This window comes from Babylonia areolata, chromosome 27 (assembly GCF_041734735.1).
Source record: "Babylonia areolata isolate BAREFJ2019XMU chromosome 27, ASM4173473v1, whole genome shotgun sequence".
In the NCBI taxonomy this organism is placed as follows: domain Eukaryota; kingdom Metazoa; phylum Mollusca; class Gastropoda; order Neogastropoda; family Buccinidae; genus Babylonia; species Babylonia areolata.
In genome coordinates, this window is record NC_134902.1 from 1,108,640 (window position 1) to 1,135,327 (window position 26,688).

Below are 26,688 nucleotides of genomic sequence, written 5' to 3' on the forward strand. Positions count from 1 at the left end.
TGGTTCCATTTTTAATTCACATTCTGAGCACATAAACTTGTATCATGAGTAATTCAGTTATGCACAAGTAGTGCATTCAACCAGTGCTTAAATTGCATTTAAGTTTACAGTCAGTTTTATTTTTTTAAAACAAGAGTGAGGTACCGGTAAGGTGTGAATTGACAGTTTTCTTGGTCAGAATGTTGTGGTGAATCTGAATCAAGCTGAAGTATTTCCATTAAAACATTTAACTGTTGAAATGTGTTGCTTTAGCTGCTTGCATTTTGCCAAATTTGACCTCTCTCTCTCTCTCTCTCTCTCTCTCTCTCCTGTTTTTTTTAATGCAGATTACTCACCTTATTAAGGGTGTTCAGAAAAGGGGTCATTAACCATTGACGCAGGGGATAGGCACTGTCACCCAATATCAGTCCATCTAAAAGAGGTGGTTGTCTTTCAAAATCTCTCCAAACAGAGCTCTCTCTGAGCATCCTTGCATCATGAACAGAGCCTGGGTTTCTGACGACAGTTTATGATTCTCAGATCACTATCACAAACAATTTGTACATTTATACTATGTTTACCACGCCTGTTCACAAATTCATGTTCGTTTTCTGTTGGCGCCTGGATTTTTATCTGAGTTCCATCTATACATCCTATGACATTTGGAAAATTATTCTTTACAAGAAATTGTCTCTTTTGTCTGTTGGCATCAGCTTGATTGGGGAAATAAATGAACTCCCTGGCATGTCGGCACAAGGCTGCAGATACACGGTGAACTATTCTGGACACTGTACTCTTATGCACATTCACAGTGTCACCTACCACATTCTGAAAGCTTCCAGACGCATAGAAACGCAATGCTACAAGTACCTGCATTTCTGCTGATAATGTATCTCGTCTTCGGATGTCAAATTCCAAGTCATTTCTCAACAAATCAACAATCCTGAGGATGTCTGGCCTTCGAAAACGGTAGCGTGAATACAGTTCTGCATCATCAAGTTGTTGAAGAGGGTTAAATCGTTCTCTGAAGACTCGATTTCTTCTTTGTATTCTCTCCCAAAAATATTGATGAATAAATCCAGCCATGTTGACACACATTTAGCTGATCAGCTAAGAGATTTAGAGCTGCTGCGAGCACCTCTAAAGTTGGGGGGCTAAATTAGCTGGGGAGCTAGAGATAACTGGACCTGTGCAACCCAGTTAGCGTCGCTTGCAGGGAATTCCCGATTTTAGCTGTACAGCTAAGCGATTTAGCTGTACAGCTTGTGACATGTGCAACCGGCCCCAGACCACCACTCAAGGTCTAGTGGAGGGGGAGAAAATATTGGCGGCTGAGCTGTGTTTCGAACTAGCGTGCTCAGATTCTCTCTCGCTTCCTAGGCAGACGTGTTACCTCTAGGCCATCACTCCACTCAAATTATTTCCTACAAGCCTGCTCCAGGTGAAACTAGGTGTTGACTGCACACTGTCTGTCGCCCGACTTTCATGCAGTGCTGCACTCATTGTTTCAAAAATTGTTATTTGATATCACATTTTAACATTTACTGGAATCTGACTGCACTGTTCTAATTAAGCCTTTCTTTGGATATTCCCCATTTTATTCACTCAAGAACACACATGCATGCATACACATCTAATGTCTGATCACAAGTGAAAACATTAAATTAAAGAAAGAATCACACACACACACACACACACACACACACACACGCCGTCAGTGGTCCATGTTCAGTACATGGTGTTACACCTCTCACACCCACACCCCTCCACACCACACAACACTCACTCCACATTTCTCAACAAAACATACTGACAATCATGAAGGCTAATGTGATATCATAATAAATTTCCTTTACCAGCGAAACATACTGACAATCATGAAGGCCAATGCAATACCATTCACAAATTTCTCTGCCTGCATACCCAGGGACAGTGGCTGCAAAATCACATGATGGGTATGATTTACATTAAAGCTCGGGATATGGAACACAACGTACTTTGCAAATCTATCTGTTCACAACGCAGACAGTTCCACAACTCTGATGTTTGCACTCCCTAACTCAATGGTGACGGGAAAACTAGCTTTTTAAAACAGTCTGTATTTGGTGTCGATTTATCTGAAATACTACTGTCCCAGTTTTCTTTCAACTCATGCGCAGCATTTTCCTGACCTTGACAGCAAAGGAGGAACAGAAACCGTGCCCACAGTTATATGTTCTCAAAGCTTTCCCTGTCAAGGGTTTGATACTAATGGTGTTTGTATTTGTATTTCTTTTTATCACATCAGATTTCTCTGTGTGAAATTCGGGCTGCTCTCCCCAGGGAGAGCGCATCGCTACACTACAGCGCCACCCTTTTTTTTTTTTTTTTTTTTGTATTTTTTCCTGCGTGTAGTTTTATTTGTTTTTCCTATCGAAGTGGATTTTTCTACAGAATTTTGCCAGGAACAATCCTTTTGTTGCCGTCGGTTCTTTTACGTGCGTTAAATGCTAAATGCATGCTAGCACACAGGACCTCGGTTTATCGTCTCATCCGAATGACTAGCATCCAGACCACCACTCAAGGTCTAGTGGAGGGGGAGAAAATATCGGCGGCTGAACTGTGATTCGAACCAGCGCACTCAGATTCTCTCGCTTCCAAGGCGGACGCGTTACCTCTAGGCCATCACTCCACTGCTGATGAAATGGCCTTTCATGTTTCACATCATGTAAAAAGTGTCCCTCTCAGTTTACAATTATTTTTTTTACAACAATTTCGAAGTCATTAAACGTACTTTTAGAGTGCATGCAAGAACTTAGTTTTTACATAATCATTAGTGTTGCTACAGAACCCATAAACCAACAAATCCCAGAAATATGAAATCCCATTTCATTCGCAACAACAGCACAAACTTACATGGGTGCATTACATGATCATTATTCAAAATGCCACAATCAAAAAAGAAACAAACCCACAAAACAACACAGTCACACAGTAGTGGTGGTCACGATGAACATGAAATGACAATCATTTCTTTTTTTATGTGTCTGAAATGAACAGTGGGAAATCCCCAAACAAAGACCACAAGTGGAGAATGACGTGTGATGAACTAACTGTGGGAAATCCCCAAACAAAGACCACAAGTGGTGAATGACGTGTGATGAACTAACTGTGGGAAATCCCCAAACAAAGACCACAGGTGGAGAATGACGTGTGATGAACTAACTGTGGGAAATCCCCAAACAAAGACCACAAGTGGTGAATGACGTGTGATGAACTAACTGTGGGAAATCCCCAAACAAAGACCACAAGTGGTGAATGACGTGTGATGAACTAACTGTGGGAAATCCCCAAACAAAGACCACAAGTGGTGAACGACGTGTGATGAACTAACTGTGGGAAATCCCCAAACAAAGACCACAAGTGGTGAATGACGTGTGATGAACTAACTGTGGGAAATCCCCAAACAAAGACCACAAGTGGTGAATGACGTGTGATGAACTAACTGTGGGAAATCCCCAAACAAAGACCACAAGTGGTGAACGACGTGTGAGGACCACGCAGTCCTGCAGAGCGATGAAGAAGAAGAGTTGTCTGCCTCCTCAGGCGTAGTAGTCTCGGTAGTCTCCCCTGGAAGGGTAGGGCGACTTCTCCTGATTGCGTGCCATGTCGTAGACAATGTCGTCAGGTTGGGGGACGTAGAGCTTGTTGAGCACGTGGATCACACATGACACCAGGATGATACACACCAGCTGTGTCATGACAACACACCATGTACACATCATCAACACATCACATCATGTACAGCTTGTTGAGCACATGGGTCGCACACGACACCAAGACAATACACACCAGCTGTGTTATGACAACACATCATGTACACATCATGAACAGGTTGTTGAGCAAAGTGGATCACACTGACACACGACACAAGGATGATACACACAAGCTGCGTCATGACAACACATCATGTACACATCATCAACACGTCACATCAAACATGTCCATATGTCACACATGTACACACATCATATAACATCATGTCACACATCATGTACACATCACTCATCATGTTATACATGTCACACATCACAAGATCAATGCCAAAATATCGCCTCTGTTCTTCATTGAGCTCTCTTTCCTCCTCCCACCACCGTTGATCCAAAGAAAATTTCTCCATCATCTTCCAAAAGCCTTCTCTGCTGACTGTTTCCAAAGCCTTGGTCTCATCGACAAAGGTCATGAAGAGGTCGCTGTGTTGCTCCTGGCATTCTTCCTGGATTTGGCGCACAGCAAAAATCATGTCCGCAGTCCCATGTTCAGCACGGAAGCCACACTGGCTTTCTGGGAGGAGACCTTGCTCAAGATTTTGGAGAAGGCAGATGAGCAGGACACGGGCCAGAATCTTTCCAGCAATGGACTTTCTTCTTCTTCTTCTCTTTTCTTCTTCTGCGTTCGTGGGCTGCAACTCTCACGTTCACTCCTATGTACACGAGTGGGATTTTACATGTATGACCGTTTTTACCCCGCCATGTAGGCAGCCATACTCCGCTTTCGGGGGTGTGCATGCTGGGTATGTTCTTGTTTCCATAACCCACCGAACGCTGACATAGATTACAGGATCTTTAACGTGCGTATTTGATCTTCTGCTTGCATATACACACGAAGGGGGTTCAGGCACTAGGAGGTCTGCACATATGTTGACCTGGGAGATCGTAAAAATCTCCACCCTTAACCCACCAGGCGCCGTCACCGTGATTCGAACCCGGGATCCTCAGATTCAAAGTCCAACGCTTTAACCACTCGGCTATTGCGCCCGTCCCCAGCAATGGACAAAAGGGAGGTGTCTCGGTGGTTGTCGCAAGACTGGCGGTTGCCTTTCCACTTGTAGATAAGGACTATGATGGCATCTTTTAGCTGCTTTGGGATTTGTCCCTCATTCCACATGGACTGGAAGAGTTCAGTCAGCTTTTGCATCATGGCAGGGACTCCTGTTTTGTACACCTCAGCAGGGACTGCATTGAATCCTGGTGCTCTGCCACAGGAGTGTTGCTTTACAGCCTTCCTGACTTCATCTTCTGTGGGGATGGTGTCGAGGTCCTCGTTCATCTCTACCTGGGGCAGGCAAGCAATGGCCTTGTCGTTGATGTTGGCAGGACAGTTGAGGACGTTGTTGAAGTGCTCAGCCCACGCTCCAGAATCTGCTTCTTCTCTGTCAGCAGCTGCGTCCCATCTGCCTTGAGGAGGGGTGAGGAGCCGGAGGACTGGGCTCCGCTTGCTTGTGGTGGGGTTGTTCTCATGCGCTCTGAACAGTTGATTTTTCTGTTTTCAGTGCCTGTATTTCTTCATCATTCTCATTGAATCAGTCTTGATGTTTTCAGGATACTGGTACGAGATGTTGGAGGGCAGTAGTGTAGACAGCGTCATGAAGGACATCCATTGTTCCTCAACGCTGATCCCGTCTTCCTGTGGTGTGTCTGGCAGTCTGCCTTCAAGGTCGTCAGCGAGTTCTTCTGCAACCTTGCTGCTTTTCAGCTTGGAGACATTCAGCCTGTTTGCAGTCTTCTGACCTTGGGGTCTTCTCATCAGCGGAATGCGAAGCCTGAACCTGGACACAATGAGGCGGTGGTCAGTCCAGCAGTCAGCATCACACATGGCTCTCGTCACCCTGACTTCCAGCCTGTCCCTCTTCCTGGTGATGACGTAGTCTATAAGATGCCAGTGCCTCGAGTGAGGGTGCATACATCTCTTCTTGCTGGTGGGTAGGCGGAACAGGGTGTTGGTGATGACAAGGTCATGTGTGGCCCACGTCTTGAGGAGCACAAGGCTGTTGCTGTTACACCTGCCAGAGCCACATCTTCCAACGATCCCTTCCCATGTTTGGTGGTCTGTCCCTATGCAAGTGTCAGGTCAGGGGCTCTTCTCTGCTACTGGTAACCATGGAACCCAGTACTACCTGCTGTGGGAAGTAAACCCTACATCAAAGTCCGATCTGGAGAGGGCTAGTCACTGCCAGATTTGGCACATCATTACAGATGGGTTAAGGGAGGTGGTTGCTGGCCCCCTATACATAACATGTGGCGTACATGGCCCACCGGTGTGTGGATACGCCCTGTCGCGAAGTCCGATCTGGAGAGGGCTAGTCACTGCCAGATTTGGCACATCATTACAGATGGCTTAAGGGAGGTGGTTGCTGGCCCCCTGTACATAACGTGCAGCGTACATGGCCCACCGGTGTGTGGATACGCCCTGTCGCCCACCAACCAGCCCCATGTATGGGTCAAATTCAAAGAGGTCATCCAAACAGTGGAGCAGGCAGGAGACATCTCCCAGTGGCTGCAATGGCGGATGAGGATGCCAACAGTGGGTAGGGAGACCTGCGAGCACACTGCAAGAACTGCTGTGGACCCACAACATTTAGGGCTTGTCTACCTAGAGTGTGACCTGGATTCAGTGGACTGCATGGAAGAAACCATCATTGGTTCAACGGGCAGAAAGGGGATTCTCAGCAAAGCGCCGTGGAGCGCTAAAAGGGCGCAATGAGACACGCAGAACACTGCTGGCCATCCTCTGCATCCTGACCTATCTCCAGCTGTCCTGACTATGTCTTGCCACTGGGTCCAGACAGGCTGGGACGAAAGAGTGAGGCTGACGACCCGCGCAACTCTCCCCGACTTTAACCCAAGTCCAGCACCTCAGGTCCCGTGGTGATGGGGGAGTGGTGAAGCAGCAGGTGCGGATACACTGGAAGCTGTAGTCACAAACCTGCACTCAGGCGGCCCAGGTCATAGGGTTGCTCTCTACTGGATGGAAGCAGCAGCGGAGTTTGGTTGCACCCTGGGTGTCTGAGCAGCCCTCTTTGGGATCGCTCTGCTCACCCTCATGGAGGAAGGGGCTAGAAAAGGTGGCTCAAACATAGCCTGCTTCACTTCTCCCTGGCCAGCTTACTGCGGCTGGTGGGGATCCCATATAGCGGTAGACCAACAAAAAAGAAGTGATGGTGCTCAACCTTGGCACATGGAGCGTGAGAACTCTACTGGATAACATCAAGGCAGACTGACCAGAGAGAACTGCACTGGTTGCCAAAGAGCTAGTTCGCTACAACATGGACACAGCAGCTCTCAGCGAAACGCGCCTTGCAGACACGTCCAGCTTACAGAACGTGGTGGTGGATACACGTTCTTCTGGAGTGGTCACAGCAGCGCTGAACGACGAGAAACAGGCGAGGGATTTTCCATCAAATCTCACACTGCCAGTAAACTCACAGAGCTTCCAGAGGGCCTCTACGATGGCAACGAGTCAGAGAAGCTCACTGTTCTCGGGGACTTCAATGCCAGGGTTGGACAGACTACCGAACCTGGGAAGAGATCACTGGAAGACACGACACTGGCAAGTGACATACTGTGATCACACTAAATGACTCTTTCCTGTAGACAGAGTTAATGATGTGATGTACTGTGATCACACTAAATGACTCTTTCCTGTAGAAAGACAGGGTTAATGATGTGATGTACTGTGATCACACTACATGACTCTTTCCTGTGGACAGACAGGGTTAATGATGTGATGTACTGTGATCACACTACATGACTCTTTCCTGTAGACAGACAGGGTTAATGTGGTGTACTGTGATCACACCAAATGACTCTTTCCTGTAGACAGACAGGGTTAATGATGTGATGTACTGTGATCACACTAAATGACTCTTTCCTGTAGACAGACAGGGTTAATGATGTGATGTACTGTGATCACACTAAATGACTCTTTCCTGTAGACAGACAGGGTTAATGATGTGATGTACTGTGATCACACTAAATGACTCTTTCCTGTGGACAGACAGGGTTAATGATGTGATGTACTGTGATCACACTAAATGACTCTTTCCTGTAGACAGACAGGGTTAATGATGTGGTGTACTGTGATCACACCAAATGACTCTTTCCTGTAGACAGACAGGGTTAATGATGTGATGTACTGTGATCACACTAAATGACTCTTTCCTGTAGACAGACAGGGTTAATGATGTGATGTACTGTGATCACACTAAATGACTCTTTCCTGTGGACAGACAGGGTTAATGATGTGATGTACTGTGATCACACTAAATGACTCTTTCCTGCAGACAGACAGGGTTAATGATGTGATGTACTGTGATCACACTAAATGACTCTTTCCTGTAGACAGGGTTAATGATGTGGTGTACTGTGATCACACTAAATGACTCTTTCCTGTAGACAGGGTTAATGTGATGTACTGTGATCACACTAAATGACTCTTTCCTGTGGACAGACAGGGTTAATGATGTGGTGTACTGTGATCACACCAAATGACTCTTTCCTGTAGACAGACAGGGTTAATGATATGATGTACTGTGATCACACTAAATGACTCTTTCCTGTAGACAGACAGGGTTAATGATATGATGTACTGTGATCACACTAAATGACTCTTTCCTGTTGACAGACAGGGTTAATGATGTGATGTACTGTGATCACACTAAATGACTCTTTCCTGTAGACAGGGTTAATGATGTGGTGTACTGTGATCACACTAAATGACTCTTTCCTGTGGACAGACAGGGTTAATGATGTGATGTACTGTGATCACACTAAATGACTCTTTCCTGTAGACAGACAGGGTTAATGATGTGACATACTGTGATCACACTAAATGACTCTTTCCTGTAGACAGACAGGGTTAATGATGTGATGTACTGTGATCACACCAAATGACTCTTTCCTGTAGACAGACAGGGTTAATGATGTGACATACTGTGATCACACTAAATGACTCTTTCCTGTGGACAGACAGGGTCAATGATGTGGTGTACTGTGACCACACTAAATGACTCTTTCCTGTGGACAGACGGTTAATGATGTGATGTACTGTGACCACACTAAATGACTCTTTCCTGTTGACAGACAGGGTTAATGATGTGATGTACTGTGATCACACTAAATGACTCTTTCCTGTAGACAGACAGGGTTAATGATGTGGTGTACTGTGATCACACTAAATGACTCTTTCCTGTAGACAGACAGGGTTAATGATGTGATGTACTGTGATCACACTAAATGACTCTTTCCTGTAGACAGACAGGGTTAATGACGTGATGTACTGTGATCACACTAAATGACTCTTTCCTGTAGACAGACAGGGTTAATGATGTGATGTACTGTGATCACACTATATGACTCTTTCCTGTAGACAGACGGTTAATGATGTGGTGTACTGTGATCACACTAAATGACTCTTTCCTGTAGGCAGGGTTAATGATGTGATGTACTGTGATCACACTAAATGACTCTTTCCTGTAGACAGGGTCAATGATGTGGTGTACTGTGATCACACTAAATGACTCTTTCCTGTAGACAGACAGGGTTAATGATGTGATGTACTGTGATCACACTAAATGACTCTTTCCTGTAGACAGACAGGGTTAATGATGTGGTGTACTGTGATCACACTAAATGACTCTTTCCTGTAGACAGGGTTAATGATGTGGTGTACTGTGATCACACTAAATGACTCTTTCCTGTGGACAGACAAGGTTAATGATGTGATGTACTGTGATCACACTAAATGACAGACAGGCAACTGACCTGTAAGACGCCGGCTGTGATGACGATGCCCGCCACCACCACTATGTACTTCTCCAGAAAGCTGACCAGGGCTGTTCTGCATCCCTGTAACACACAGCATCACTGTTCTATGTCACAGTAACACACAGCATTACTCTGTTCTATGTCACTGTAACACACAGCATCACTGTTCTATGTCACTGTAACACACAGCATTACTCTGTTCTATGTCACTGTAACACACAGCATTACTCTGTTCTATGTCACTGTAACACACAGCATCACTGTTCTACATCACTGTAACACACAGCATCACTGTTCTATGTCACAGTAACACACAGCATTACTCTGTTCTATGTCACAGTAACACACAACATTACTCTGTTCTATGTCACTGTAACACGCAGCATTACTCTGTTCTATGTCACTGTAACACACAGCATCACTCTGTTCTATGTCACTGTAACACACAGCATCACTCTGTTCTACATCACTGTAACACACAGCATTATTCTGTTCTGTGTCACTGTACCACACAGCATCACTGTTCTATGTCACTGTAACACACAGCATTACTCTGTTCTATGTCACTGTAACACACAGCATTACTCTGTTCTATGTCACTGTAACACACAGCATTACTCTGTTCTATGTCACTGTAACACACAGCATCACTGTTCTATGTCACTGTAACACACAGCATCACTGTTCTATGTCACTGTAACACACAGCATCACTGTTCTACATCACTGTAACACACAGCATTACTCTGTTCTATGTCACTGTAACACACAGCATCACTGTTCTACATCACTGTAATACACAGCATTACTCTGTTCTATGTCACTGTAACACACAGCATTACTCTGTTCTATGTCACTGTAACACACAGCATTACTCTGTTCTATGTCACTGTAACACATAGCATTACTCTGTTCTATGTCACTGTAACACACAGCATTACTCTGTTCTATGTCACTGTAACACACAGCATTACTCTGTTCTATGTCACTGTAACACACAGCATCACTGTTCTATGTCACTGTAACACACAGCATTACTCTGTTCTATGTCACTGTAACACACAGCATTACTCTGTTCTATGTCACTGTAACACACAGCATCACTGTTCTATGTCACTGTAACACACAGCATCACTGTTCTATGTCACTGTAACACACAGCATTACTCTGTTCTATGTCACTGTAACACACAGCATCACTGTTCTATGTCACTGTAACACACAGCATCACTGTTCTATGTCACTGTAACACACAGCATCACTGTTCTACATTCCTGAAACAAACATCATCATTCTTATCTCTGTGTGAATGTGATCGCTGTAGTATTTGTCCTTACTACTGAGGATGTGGTCATTGTAGTACTTGTCCTTACCTCTGTGTGAATGTGGTCATTGTAGTACTTGTCCTTACCTCTGTGTGAATGTGGTCATTGTAGTACTTGTCCTTACCTCTGTGTGAATGTGGTCATTTTGTAGTACTTGTCCTTACCTCTGTGTGAATGTGGTCATTGTAGTACTTGTCCTTACCTCTGTGTGAATGTGGTCATTGTAGTACTTGTCCTTACCTGTGTTAATGTGGTCATTGTAGTACTTGTCCTTACCTCTGTGTGAATGTGGTCATTGTAGTACTTGTCCTTACCTCTGTGTGAATGTGGTCATTGTAGTACTTGTCCTTACCTCTGTGTGAATGTGGTCATTGTAGTACTTGTCCTTACCTCTGTGTGAATGTGGTCATTGTAGTACTTGTCCTTACCTCTGTGGATGTGGTCCTCACCTCTCTGTGAATCTTTTCATTGTAGTACTTGTCCTTACCTGTGTGTGAATCTTTTCATTGTAGTACTTGGTCCTTTTTCATTGTAGTACTTGGTCCTTAAATCTCTGTGAATCTTTTCATTGTAGTACTTGTCCTTACCTGTGTGTGAATCTTTTCATTGTAGTACTTGGTCCTTAAATCTCTGTGAATCTTTTGAATGTAGTACTTGTCCTTACCTGTGTGTGAATCTTTTCATTGTAGTACTTGGTCCTTAAATCTCTGTGAATCTTTTCACTCTAGTACTTGGTCCTTAAATCTCTGTGAATCTTTTCATTGTATTACTTGGTCCTTAAATCTCTGTGAATCTTTTCATTGTAGTACTTGTCCTTACCTCTCTGTGAATCCTTTCACTGTAGTACTTGTCCTTACCTGTGTGTGAATCTTTTCATTGTAGTACTTGGTCCTTAAATCTCTGTGAATCTTTTCATTGTAGTACTTGGTCCTTAAATCTCTGTGAATCTTTTAATTGTAGTACTTGTCCTTACCAATCTTTTTTTTTCATTGTAGTACTTGTCCTTATCTGTGTGTGAATCTTTTCATTATAGTACTTGGTCCTTAAATCTCTGTGAATCTTTTCACTGTAGTACTTGTCCTTACCTCTCTGTGAATCTTTTCATTGTAGTACTTGTCTTGGCCTGGCTGGAATGGCTGCCAAATGGGGCAGTAGTTGTGTCTGTTGTTGGTGGACGCGCTGCCCTCGTAGCGGTGGTAGTCCTGGCAACAGGACAACGGCGCCATGTTTTCCCGGTACTCTGGGATGGCACGGTACCAGTTGGAATCCGTGTAGTCCAGTGGGTTGTCCCCGCCACAGCATCCCAACTGGAGGACAGACAACAAGGGGGACAACCTGAACAATGGGAGACAACACCACCACAACAAGGGGAACAACATGGTCAAAGGGAGACAACAACACCACAGCATCCTATGGACAGACAACAATGGGGACAACATGGTCAAAGGGAGACAACACCACCACAGCATTCTGTGGACAGACAACAAGGGGAACAACATGGACAAAGGGAGACAACAACACCACAGCATTCTGTGGACAGACAACAAGGGGAACAACATGGTCAAAGGGAGACAACACCACCACAGCATTCTGTGGACAGACAACAAGGGGAACAACATGGTCAAAGGGAGACAACAACACCACAGCATTCTGTGGACAGACAACAAGGGGAACAACATGGTCAAAGGGAGACAACACCACCACAGCATTCTGTGGACAGACAACAAGGGGAACAACATGGTCAAAGGGAGACAACAACACCACAGCATTCTGTGGACAGACAACAAGGGGGACAACATGGTCAAAGGGAGACAACACCACCACAGCATCCTGTGGACAGACAACAAGGGGGACAACATGGTCAAAGGGAGACAACACCACCACAGCATCCTGTGGACAGACAACAAGGGGGACAACATGATCAAAGGGAGACAACACTGCCACAGCATCCTGTGAACAGACAACAAGGGGAACAACATGGTCAAAGGGAGACAACAACACCACAGCATTGTGGACAGACAACAAGGGGAACAACATAGTCAAAGGGAGACAACAACACCGCAGCATTCTGTGGACAGACAACAAGGGGAACAACATGGACAAAGGGAGACAACACTGCCACAGCATCCTGTGGACAGACAACAAGGGGGACAACATGGTCAAAGGGAGACAACAACACCACAGTATCCTGTGGACAGACGAGGGGGACAACTTGAACAAAGGGAGACAACAACACCACAGTATCCTGTGGACAGACGAGGGGGACAACTTGAACAAAGGGAGACAACAACACCACAGCATCCTGTGGACAGACAACAAGGGGAACAACATGGACAAAGGGAGACAACAACGCCACAGCATCCTGTGGACAGACAACACGGGGGACAACCTGAACAATGGGAGACAACACCAACGCAATCATGAAACACCCAGCATTCACACCTAAACAAATGCTGTATGTATGCCTACATGGACAGTAAAACCAGTCCAACACAGAAAAGCCCAATCACACTCAGAGTCAACACAGGGGTCACAGTCCATGAACGCTGAACAAACAGAAAAAAGACAGGAAGTTTCAATACAGAGAAAAGAAACTATCACCTCATTTTAACAACATATACACACACGAACATTCTCACTCTCACACTCTCTAAAAACACATACACGTATACATTCTCACTCTCTAACAACACACACACATATACTTTCTCACTCTCTAACAACGCACATAAATTTATACTTTCTCACTCTCTAACAACACATACAAATGTATACTTTCTCACTCTCTAACAACACATACAAATGTATACTTTCTCACTCTCTAACAACACATACACATATACATTCTCACTCTCTAACAACACATACACATATATACATTCTCACTCTCTAACAACACATACACATGTATACATTCTCACTCTCTAACAACACATACACATGCATACATTCACACTCTCCAACAACACATACACATGCATACATTCGCTCTCGCTGACAACACATAAACAAGTATTTCCTTCTCAACTTCCAGTTCTGAGGACAGGAACAGTTCTCAAAGATTCAGTAACAAAAACATCACAGCTATTTCTCATCATGAACAGATGCATGAGCTGACACAGACATCACAGCTTTCTCATCAACAGATACATGTGGTGACACAGACATCACAGCTCTTTCTCATCAACAACAGATACATGTGGTGACACAGACATCACAGCTCTTTCTCATCATCAACAGATACATGTGGTGACACAGACATCACAGCTCTTTCTCATCATCAACAGATACATGTGGTGACACAGATATCACAGCTCTTTCTCATCATCAACAGATACATGTGGTGACACAGATATCACAGCTCTTTCTCATCATCAACAGATACATGTGGTGACACAGACATCACAGCTCTTTCTCATCATCAACAGATACATGTGGTGACACAGATATCACAGCTCTTTCTCATCATCAACAGATACATGTGGTGACACAGACATCACAGCTCTTTCTCATCATCAACAGATACATGTGGTGACACAGATATCACAGCTCTTTCTCATCAACAACAGATACATGTGGTGACACAGACATCACAGCTCTTTCTCATCATCAACAGATACATGTGGTGACACAGACATCACAGCTCTTTCTCATCATCAACAGATACATGTGGTGACACAGACATCACAGCTCTTTCTCATCATCAACAGATACATGTGGTGACACAGACATCACAGCTCTTTCTCATCAACAACAGATACATGTGGTGACACAGACATCACAGCTCTTTCTCATCATGTACAGATACATGTGGTGACACAGACATCACAGCTCTTTCTCATCATCATCAACAGATACATGTGGTGACACAGACATCACAGCTCTTTCTCATCAACAACAGATACATGTGGCTACACAGATATCACAGCTCTTTCTCATCATCATCAACAGATACATGTGGTGACACAGACATCACAGCTCTTTCTCATCATCAACAACAGATACATGTGGCTACACAGACATCACAGCTCTTTCTCATCATGTACAGATACATGTGGTGACACAGACATCACAGCTCTTTCTCATCATCAACAACAGATACATGTGGCTACACAGACATCACAGCTCTTTCTCATCATGTACAGATACATGTGGTGACACAGACATCACAGCTCTTTCTCATCAACAACAGATACATGTGGTGACACAGACATCACAGCTCTTTCTCATCAACAACAGATACATGTGGTGACACAGACATCACAGCTCTTTCTCATCAACAGATACATGTGGTGACACAGACATCACAGCTCTTTCTCATCAACAGATACATGTGGTGACACAGACATCACAGCTCTTTCTCATCATCAACAGATACATGTGGTGACACAGATATCACAGCTCTTTCTCATCAACATCAACAGATACACGTGGTGACACAGATATCACAGCTCTTTCTCATTATCAACAGATACATGTGGTGACACAGACATCACAGCTCTTTCTCATCATCAACAGATACATGTTTTGACACAGACAATCAGTGACGACCTCGATGTCACGGCACACAGTTGAACTCTGACCTCTGACTGCATGATGTCGACGGCGCGGGTGAACCTGTTCATGGATTCTCCAGTGTAGCGTTCCTTCACCACGATCTCGATCAGGTCGTTCTTCGCAATCGTGTTCCGCAGCTGTAAGCACACACACAGCATTCACTGACAGCTGTAAGTGTAACCACTGACACAGCTCACACACACACACACACACACAAACATGCACACAATAAAACACACCATACAATATTCATAAAGAAAATATGTTACAATCTCCCTACATATGATATGAAAAAAATCAACCTTTCACACAAAAAGTATTGACAAAAAACTGTTTAAAAACACTGAACACATATTAAAAGACAATCTCACTACATCATTTGAACAAAATCAACCTTTCACACAAAATGTATTCACAAAGAATTGTTTCAAAAGGCTGAACACATATCAAAAGACAATCTCACTACATCATATGAACAAAATCAACCTTTCACACAATATGCATCGACAAAGCCACGTCTTCACATTCACAGCACGCCAGTGTCTTTAGTTCATATTACGTCATGAAACAGCATGTTTTAGCTTGTCACTCGGTTTCAGTTTTCAAGGAGGCATCACTGCATTCCGACAAATCCATTTACACTGCACCACATCTGCTGGGCAGACTGCATTCCGACAAATCCATTTACACTACACCATATCTGCTGGGCAGACTGCATTCCGACAAATCCATTTACACTACACCATATCTGCTGCGCAGACTGCATTCCGACAAATCCATTTACACTGCACCACATCTGCTGGGCAGACTGCATTCCGACAAATCCATTTACACTGCACCACATCTGCTGGGCAGACTGCATTCCGACAAATCCATTTACACTACACCACATCTGCTGGGCAGACTGCATTCCGACAAATCCATTTACACTGCACCACATCTGCTGGGCAGACTGCATTCCGACAAATCCATTTACACTACACCACATCTGCTGGGCAGACTGCATTCCGACATATCCATTTACACTACACCACATCTGCTGGGCAGACTGCATTCCGACAAATCCATTTACACTACACCACATCTGCTGGGCAGACTGCATTCCGACATATCCATTTACACTACACCACATCTGCTGGGCAGACTGCATTCCGACAAATCCATTTACACTGCACCACATCTGCTGGGCAGACTGCATTCCGACAAATCCATTTACACTGCACCACATCCGTTGCGCAGACTGCATTCTGACAAATCCATTTACACTGCACCACATCTGCTGGGCAGACTGCATTCAGACAAATCCATTTACACTGCACCACATCTGCTGGGCAGACTGCATTCAGACAAATCCATTTACACTACACCACATCTGCTGGGCAGACTGCATTCCGACAAATCCATTTACACTACACCATATCTGCTGCGCAGACTGCATTCCGACAAATCCATTTACACTACACCATATCTGCTGGGCAGACTGCATTCCGACAAATCCATTTACACTACACCATATCTGCTGGGCAGACTGCATTCAGACAAATCCATTTACACTACACCACATCTGCTGGGCAGACTGCATTCCGACAAATCCATTTACACTACACCACATCTGCTGGGCAGACTGCATTCCGACAAATCCATTTACACTACACCACATCTGCTGGGCAGACTGCATTCCGACAAATCCATTTACACTACACCACATCTGCTGGGCAGACTGCATTCCGACAAATCCATTTACACTACACCACATCTGCTAGGCAGATGCCTGACCAGCAGCATAACCCAATGCACTCAGGCCTGGAGTGTATGCAAATCATATCTGTGTACCTATCAGAGTGGATTTCTTCATCAGAATTCTGCCAGAGGACAACACTCTCGTTGCCATGGGTTCTGCCAACTGGCAATTGATGTAGTCATTGTCAACAGGAGAAAGCACCTTCTGCAACTGACCAATGCCTATTACATTCACAAGAAAAATCATTTTTACTTTCATGGAGACAGAGGGGAAAAAAGACAAACCATAAAAACCTCACCGAACATGCACAAATCCCAGTTCAGATTAATTGGTCAAACTGGTTGTTACAGAAACATGGTTGCCTAAGCCATAACGTTGTTGTGAATGACAAAGCCGAACACACTGGAGAATCACGTCTACACGATAGACAAAGCCGTACAAACTAAAAACTCACCTCTTTATGACAGACAAAAGCTGTACAAACTAAAAACTCACCTCTTTAAGATAGACAAAGCCATATATGCTAAAGCCTCACCTCTTTATCATAGACAAAGCCGTACACGCTGAAAACTCACCTCTTCACGATAGACAAAGCCGTACACACTGCCGGCCAGGGTCAGTCCAAATGCCAAACACAGGGGGACCAGGTACTGCACAACACACACAGTCAGGGAGCTAGTGTTTCTGGTGTTGTGTACTGGTCTTCAGCACATCACACATCACACCTTGCCCACCAACACCACAGGGTGTGTGGACATGCACTGCTTTGCTTGACTGGTATTAGTATACTAGTGATAACAGAGTAACCTAGTTTATGCTGCACATGGACTGACAGACAGACATTCAGTGACGCACTCCGACTGACAGTCAGAGAGAGTGACATTCACACACACACTGACACTCACTGACAGTCAGATAGAATGACAGACACACAAACTGACAAAAGACACAAGGTAACATACACACAGACAGACAGACAGAGCAACATACACACAGACTGACAGTCAGACAGAATGACATACACACAGACTGACAAACAGACAGACAGACAGACATACACACAGACTGACACATAGACAGGGTGACATAAAAGACTACAGACAGCATGACACACACACAAACAACATAAACATACACACAGACTGACAGACATAAGAGATGTTCACACAGACTGACAGACAGCATGACACACACACACAGACTGACAGGCAGACAAAACAACATCATACACACAGACTGACAGACAGACAGACAGGTTGACAGACATACCGGCAGACAAACCAACAAACACAGTGACTAACAGACACAGCAAATCCTATACCCTACCCTAGACTGACACATCCGTAGGAACAAGCTGGAAGAAGAGAGTCAACAGAGTGATGAACACAGCTACCTCTCACCCACACCTCTTGACCCAACCCACTGCCACATGTACAGTGTGTGTCACTGCCTGGCTGTCATGGCACTGTGTACAGTATGTGTCACTGCCTGACAATGTGTGCAGTATGTGTCACTGCCTGGCTGTCATGGCAGTGTGTACAGTGTGTGTCACTGCCTGACAATGTGTACAGTGTGTGTCACTGCCTGGCTGTCATGGCACTGTGTACAGTGTGTGTCACTGCCTGACAATGTGTGCAGTATGTGTCACTGCCTGGCTGTCATGGCAGTGTGTACAGTGTGTGTCACTGCCTGACAATGTGTACAGTGTGTGTCACTGCCTGGCTGTCATGGCACTGTGTACAGTGTGTGTCACTGCCTGACAATGTGTACAGTATGTGTCACTGCCTGGCTGTCATGGCACTGTGTACAGTGTGTGTCACTGCCTGACAATGTGTACAGTATGTGTCACTGCCTGGCTGTCATGGCAGTGTGTACAGTGTGTGTCACTGCCTGACAATGTGTACAGTGTGTGTCACTGCCTGACAATGTGTACAGTGTGTGTCACTGCCTGGCTGCCATGGCAGTGTGTACAGTGTGTGTCACTGCCTGGCTGTCATGGCAGTGTGTACAGTGTGTGTCACTGCCTGACAATGTGTACAGTATGTGTCACTGCCTGGCTGTCATGGCAGTGTGTACAGTGTGTGTCACTGCCTGACAATGTGTACAGTATGTGTCACTGCCTGGCTGTCATGGCACTGTGTACAGTGTGTGTCACTGCCTGACAATGTGTACAGTATGTGTCACTGCCTGGCTGTCATGGCAGTGTGTACAGTGTGTGTCACTGCCTGACAATGTGTACAGTGTGTGTCACTGCCTGGCTGTCATGGCAGTGTGTACATATATATACTGAGCACCACAAGGCACCACTTGAATCCCTTTATCCCCCGACCAGCCCATAATGCTAACTGTACTGTCTACAGCACAAGTAGACATGACAATTAACATGTTGTTATAGTTGTTAGTTTTTCATTAGAAATATGTTGTATTGTTATGTTTGTTTGTTGGGTTTTTTTGTTTTTTTTTAACAAAACTTCAATCAATCATTTTCTATATGTAACACACACACACACACACACACACACACTCACATGCACACACCCACACACACACACACACACACACACGCACGCACACACACATACACACACACTTTCACTTACTCGCATGCGTACACAGTAATTCCCCCCCCCCCCTCCCATTCCTCCCACTTGATTTTTTTCCCACCCTCGTCTAATATCACTTACAGTGAAAAGACGTTAAACTAAAGAACAATTAACATGTATTATACTGAGCACCACAAGGCACCACTTGAATCCCTAAATTCCCCCAACCAATAAACATAACAAGGATATATATAAAATATTTAGATATATCTACATAAATACTGACCACCACCAGGCACCACTTGAATCCCTTGACCCCTCCGACCAGCCCCATGACGGAGAAGACGAGGATGAGCGCTCCGTCCACCAGACTGACGTAGATGAGGATCAGGTAACGGTCCAACGACTTGTCCACCTCCAGGTACTCGTTGGTCCAGAAGTCCAGCCGTAACCATAGCAACACCCCAAACACCGCGCTGCCCATCAGCTGCAAACACCGAGGGAAGGAACTGTCAGGTGGGGTACATGTCCTAACAAATGGTCAGGTGTGGTGTCCTAACAATGTGGTGTCCTAACAATGTGGTGTCCTAACAAACTGGTCAGGTGTGATGTCCTAACAATGTGGTGTCCTAACAATGTGATGTCCTAACAAACTGGTCAGGTGTGATGTCCTAACAATGTGGTGTCCTAACAAACTGGTCAGGTGTGATGTCCTAACAATGTGGTGTCCTAACAATGTGGTGTCCTAACAATGTGATGTCCTAACAAATGGTCAGGTGTGATGTCCTAACAATGTGGTGCCCTAACAATGTGATGTCCTAACAAATGGTCAGGTGTGATGTCCTAACAATGTGGTGCCCTAACAATGTGATGTCATAACAAATGGTCAGGTGTGATGTCCTAACAATGTGGTGTCCTAACAATGTGGTGTCCTAACAAACTGGTCAGGTGTGGTGTCCTAACAATGTGGTGTCCTAACAATGTGGTGTCCTAACAAACTGGTCAGGTGTGATGTCCTAACAATGTGGTGTCCTAACAATGTGGTGTCCTAACAAACTGGTCAGGTGTGATGTCCTAACAATGTGGTGTCCTAACAATGTGGTGTCCTAACAAACTGGTCAGGTGTGATGTCCTAACAATGTGGTGTCCTAACAATGTGGTGTCCTAACAAACTGGTCAGGTGTGATGTCCTAACAATGTGATGTCCTAACAATGTGGTGTCCTAACAATGTGGTGTCCTAACAATGTGGTGTCCTAACAAACTGGTCAGGTGTGATGTCCTAACAATGTGGTGTCCTAACAAATGGTCAGGTGTGATGTCCTAACAATGTGGTGTCCTAACAAATGGTCAGGTGTGATGTCCTAACAATGTGATGTCCTAACAATGTGGTGTCCTAACAAACTGGTCAGGTGTGATGTCCTAACAATGTGGTGTCCTAACAATGTGGTGTCCTAACAAATGGTCAGGTGTGATGTCCTAACAATGTGATGTCCTAACAATGTGATGTCCTAACAAACTGGTCAGGTGTGATGTCCTAACAATGTGGTGTCCTAACAAATGGTCAGGTGTGATGTCCTAACAATGTGGTGTCCTAACAATGTGATGTCCTAACAAACTGGTCAGGTGTGATGTCCTAACAATGTGGTGTCCTAACAAACTGGTCAGGTGTGATGTCCTAACAATGTGGTGTCCTAACAAACTGGTCAGGTGTGATGTCCTAACAATGTGATGTCCTAACAAATGGTCAGGAGTGATGTCCTAACAATGTGGTGTCCTAACAATGTGGTGTCCTAACAATGTGGTGTCCTAACAATGTGGTGTCCTAACAAATGGTCAGGAGTGATGTCCTAACAATGTGGTGTCCTAACAATGTGGTGTCCTAACAAATGGTCAGATGTGATGTCCTAACAATGTGATGTCCTAACAATGTGGTGTCCTAACAATGTGATGTCCTAACAATGTGGTGTCCTGACAATGTGATGTCCTAACAAACTGGTCAGGTGTGATGTCCTAACAATGTGATGTCCTAACAATGTGGTGTCCTAACAATGTGATGTCCTAACAATGTGGTGTCCTGACAATGTGATGTCCTTACAAACTGGTCAGGTGTGATGTCCTAACAATGTGGTGTCCTAACAAATGGTCAGGTGTGATGTCCTAACAATGTGATGTCCTAACAAACTGGTCAGGTGTGATGTCCTAACAAACTGGTCAGGTGTGATGTCCTAACAATGTGATGTCCTTACAAACTGGTCAGGTGTGATGTCCTAACAAACTGGGGGGAAACAACAGAACACAGTTTAAAGTTAAAACAACAACGAAAAATACATAATGACCATACAATGTTTAAATAACTTGCTTTTTTAGATCCACAACCCAAAACTGTCATTGTAGAAATGCAAATCACACTTCTTGTGTGTTGAAAATATTATATAAATTATAATCTATTGTTGAACTTAGTTCACACATCTGAAAAAGAAAAAAATATATATATACCAGTACAGATACTGCAGTGTAATTTCATGAAGTGTCATTTTGCCTCTAAAGTAAATATGGGAATGGACAACACAGAAATACTTTGATAGCACAACCCATAATTATACAAGTTTACAACAATAAAAGTGACAGCAGACATCACTGAGTCAATACAAAGTTCTACAAGCCCCCACTTATATATATATAGACACTAGTATGAGAGTCTGTGACTTGGGGACCTACTTTAAGTACTTACCACAGAGTGGGCGAGGGTGCAGTTAAAAACATGTGTGTGTGTGTGTGTGTGTGTGTGTGTGTGTGTACACTGAGTATGTGTGTGTCACTGTCAGTCTGTGTGTGTGTGTGTGTGTGTGTGTGTGTGTGTGTGTGTGTGTGTGTGTGTGTGTGTGTGTGTGTGTGTGTGTCTGTATGTGAGTGAGTGAGTGAGTGAGTGAGTGTGTGTGTGTGTGTGCGCGCGCATGTGTGTATGTGTGTGTGTGTGTGTGTGTGTGTGTGTGTGTGTGTGTGTGTGTGTGTGTGTGTGTGTGTGTGTGTGCGCGTGCGCGTGTGTGTGTGTCTCTGCATGTGAGTGAGTGAGTGAGTGAGTGAGTGTGTGTGTGTGTGTGTGTGTGTGTGTGTGTGAAGACAGACAGGCCAGAGGGAGTGTGTGTGGATGTATGAGTCATGCGGGGAAAACAGTGTGACTGGCTGTGAGCCTTTCCACTCTGAGTGCTTCCCCATGTGGCTGTGCTCAGCACACAATGCCTTCCAGCCTTCTGCTTCAGTGCAAGAAAAACACACTGCTTCTGACACTCCCTTCCTTTCTCACCCCCGCCCCCAACCCCCCCACCCCCCACTCCCTCACCCACACACTATCCAAGAACCACTAAGTCCACACAATAAAAATGCCCTCAGCCTAGTTTCACTGATCTATCGTAAACACCAGTCTGACCATACCCACCCCTCCTCCCGTTGGGACCCACTCAAGGAATGCTTCAATACACCCATATAAATGATCACAACACAATATATTACAATACACTATCACCACATTAATCCCACACAGGTGAACTTTCCTGCCTGCTCAGAGTCCAACACAAAGAATCCTACAAAAGCCAATGGTAACAACAAAAATCATGATTGTATAATGGCATAAGCACACATATTCAAAACAACAAACATCATGTACAGCACAAAACCTGAAACACAATTCCTCTCTATCTTTCATGACACATGCGCACATGCTCGCGCACGCACACACACACACCATAATAATAAAACAGGCTTTAAAACTCACACACACACACACACACATGCACACAAAAGCATGAGAAGAAAACAGGCTTTAAAACACACACACACACACACACACACACACACATTGTGTTCATTCAGCTTACTCTAGTCTATTATTCTATCATTGCAAAACAGAGAGATGGTTTGTGGAACAAACCAGTTAATGTATACATGTATACAGAGATCTGTGTCATCGCCCTTAGTGCTCTCTACCTGGCATTGCACTTTGCAGTCAATCAGTCGACTGTCAAAATCTATTCTCAATGGGGGTGTCTCGTCTTGTAGAATGTCAGTCAGTTTGTCTACCATCTGTTGTATAGTACTGCTAGTATGGTGTGGCGAGAGTGCTTTGGTCCTCCCTCGTATCAACTGTATCTTTATTCACAACCACCCCTGTCTTCTTCACTTCATTATTCATATCACCTTTGTCTTGTTTACATATATAACCACCACTGCCTTCTTCACTTCACTATTTATGTCACCTTTGTCTTATTTACATTATATATATATATATATATATATATATATATATATATATATATATATATATTATATATATATATATATTATATATACATATATATATATATATATATATATATATATATATATATAATTATATATATATTACATACATATAACCACTCCTGCCTTCTTCACTTCATTATCCATATCACCTTTGACTTGTTTACATATATATAAGTTATAACCACTCGTGCCTTTTTCATTTCTTTATTCATATCATCTTTGTCTTGTCTACATATATTATATACTACTCATGCCTTCTTCACTTCATTATCTATTTCACCTTTGCCTTCTTTACATTGTAACCCAGCAGGTATGGCCAATTCAGCTTCACTTTCAGTTTCAGTTCTCAAGGAGGCATCAATGCGTCCAAACAAATCCATATACGCTACACCACATCTGTTGGCCAGAAGCCTGACCAGCAGCATAACCCAACACACTTCGTCAGGCCTTGAGTGCATTCATATTTGTGTATGATTTCTGCTACAGAATTTTGCCAGAGGACAATACTGTCATTGCGCTGAGTTCTTATTCAGAGCTTGCTGCATATGGTACTTTGGTTTATCGTCTCATCCAAATGACCTGACATTCAGTTTGATTTTCCAGTCAACTTTGGGAGAAAGGGCGAGAGCAGGATCTGAACCCACACCCTCACAGACTCTGTACTGACAGATGAGCATCTTAACCATCTGCCATCTTCTTCAGAAGGCTGAAAGGTAAGACAAGGTAAGGCCAAAAGGTAACACACTTCAGACAGCAGAAGAATAAACTCTTTTTTTTCGAGATACTGTTTCATGTTAAAATCTCAAGTTTTCTTAACACAACAGAGGGGTGTGAACTTTCTATGACAGCACCATACAGATCTGTATTCTGCTTCCAGTTGAGCTTGTCATCAAAGAGAATGCAGAGCTACATGTACAGTTTGTAAACTGTATGGATACCTTCAATCTCTGTCTGTCTGATAACAACAGGCTCAGGCTGGCTGCTGTTTTCTCCCTAAACTAAAAAGAGAAGTCAGACTCATACTCTATCAACACGGATGGCCACCTCCAGTCATTACACACTTTGTTTTTAACACTTTAAAACACTTAAACAGTGAAGATTGTAGAGCAAAATCAAGTTATTCAACAATAATTACAGTTATAATAACCAATAAAAAATATCTGATAATATTTCAAATTATGTTTGTAGATTTCTATGATTAATAATAATACTGATAATTCATCAACATTAATTATTACTACTGTTGTTCTTTCAAAATTCAAGTCTTGAAAATAAATCTTGTTTAAACTGGGTAATTCTGTAGATTAGTTATTATAAGACTGCAGCTTAGGTATAAGACTGGTCTACATTGTGTGTGTGTGTGTGTGTGTGTGTGTGTGTGTGTGTGTGTGTGTGTGTGTGTATGTGTGTGTGTGTGTTCCAGATATCAAATCCCAGTTAAACCAGTTGAACTACTGAGTTCTGGTGAAGGTGTTACTAAACTGTGTGAACTGTGATGAAACAAGTGTTTATTATGTGTGACTATGTGTACACATTACATATTACATAATTACATATGTGTCTGAATTCATTCCATCAATTTCATGTGCATTGTTATAATTACTCAAGACTGTCAGTGTCAAGTATAAGTTTTTGTCTTGCAGTCACACAGAAACTGCATTACATAACTGATCAAAAGCAGATGCTGTGTAGTGTGTATGGATTTGTCTGAATGCAACGCCGCCTCCTTGAGAAACTGAAACTACCACTGCAAACTGTGCTTTGGTAGACCATGAGATTATTTTACTGTTACCAGTTTCAGCTACATCAAATGGGTCCTGTCATTTACTATTCATCTTCATGTCATAAGCATTTTCTTTCCCAGACCTCTTTACACTGATCTGGTTAATCATTGACTGAATGTGAACATGTATGTCTATCACAGTGTGTGTGTGTGTGTGTGTGTGTGTGTGTGTGTGTGTTTATATATACCCACAGTTTGGGTTCTCTCTCAGTCTGTCCTGTAAAATTTACTTTTGGTGTTTTGAGCTGTAACTTGTACAGTAGTAGTATAAGGTGACAACCATAAAATGGTTGGACTGTGTATTTATTTTGCTTTTTAATTCCGTTCCCATTTTATATGGCTCACTCAAGTCAAAAGACAATGCACTGGACAGTGGGATGCACATGTATCCCCCCCCCCTCCCTCCCCCAAGTTGTTTCAAACCCTGATAATCGAACCCCATTCAATATCCAACTTTCCTGTTAGAAATTCCTGGACTTACATAATTTATACGATTTTCTCTCGAAGGCAAGATAAGTTCCCTACTGTGTGTGTTGTCATTGTGTTGTTGAGAGATCGCTTCAGGATCTACTGCTTATTTGGCAACTAACTTATCACAAGCGATGTGCTCCAGTTGTTATCACCTGTTCCGTGTGACAGTGATACTTTGGTGTCTCCGTCTGTGAAAGATTAAATTAAACTTACCCATAACAGTATCAGGAAAATGGAAAGGAGACACTTGAGACAAAAAAGCTTCTGATCGGTCCGCATTTTGCCTTCGTTCAAACAACGACCAAGTCCAAACACTGAGCAGACAGCACTGTCACAACACACCCCACCACCACATCGCAGACTTTGTTTGGGGGCTCACTTCCGTCTGACCTCAATCCAGTCATCCA

The 26,688-nt window shown here is 43.8% G+C and overlaps 1 protein-coding gene across 1 annotated transcript; it reads right to left on the reverse strand.

Annotated features, from left to right (window-relative positions):
- Positions 1-713: 713 nt before the first annotated feature.
- Positions 714-26,672, reverse strand: LOC143301372 (tetraspanin-7-like). Its single transcript, XM_076615614.1, has 7 exons — positions 26,495-26,672; positions 20,014-20,214; positions 17,760-17,834; positions 15,470-15,580; positions 11,972-12,193; positions 9,561-9,644; positions 714-3,710 (listed from the first exon to the last, which is right to left on the reverse strand). The coding sequence occupies exons 1-7, from the start codon at positions 26,558-26,560 to the stop codon at positions 3,561-3,563; spliced, it is 909 nt and encodes a 302-aa protein (XP_076471729.1). The 5' UTR covers positions 26,561-26,672; the 3' UTR covers positions 714-3,560.
- Between the last annotated feature and the right edge of the window lie 16 nt (positions 26,673-26,688).

Excerpts from the sequence above, each read along its gene's own strand:
- LOC143301372 (XM_076615614.1), bottom strand. The coding sequence starts at position 26,560 with ATGCGGACCGATCAGAAGCTTTTTTGTCTCAAGTGTCTCCTTTCCATT. Across the intron at positions 15,581-17,759 it reads GCTTTGTCTATCGTGAAGAG|CTGCGGAACACGATTGCGAA; the intron begins GTGAGTTTTCAG and ends GTGTGCTTACAG. Across the intron at positions 3,711-9,560 it reads TCACAGCCGGCGTCTTACAG|CTGGTGTGTATCATCCTGGT; the intron begins GTCAGTTGCCTG and ends GTCATGACACAG.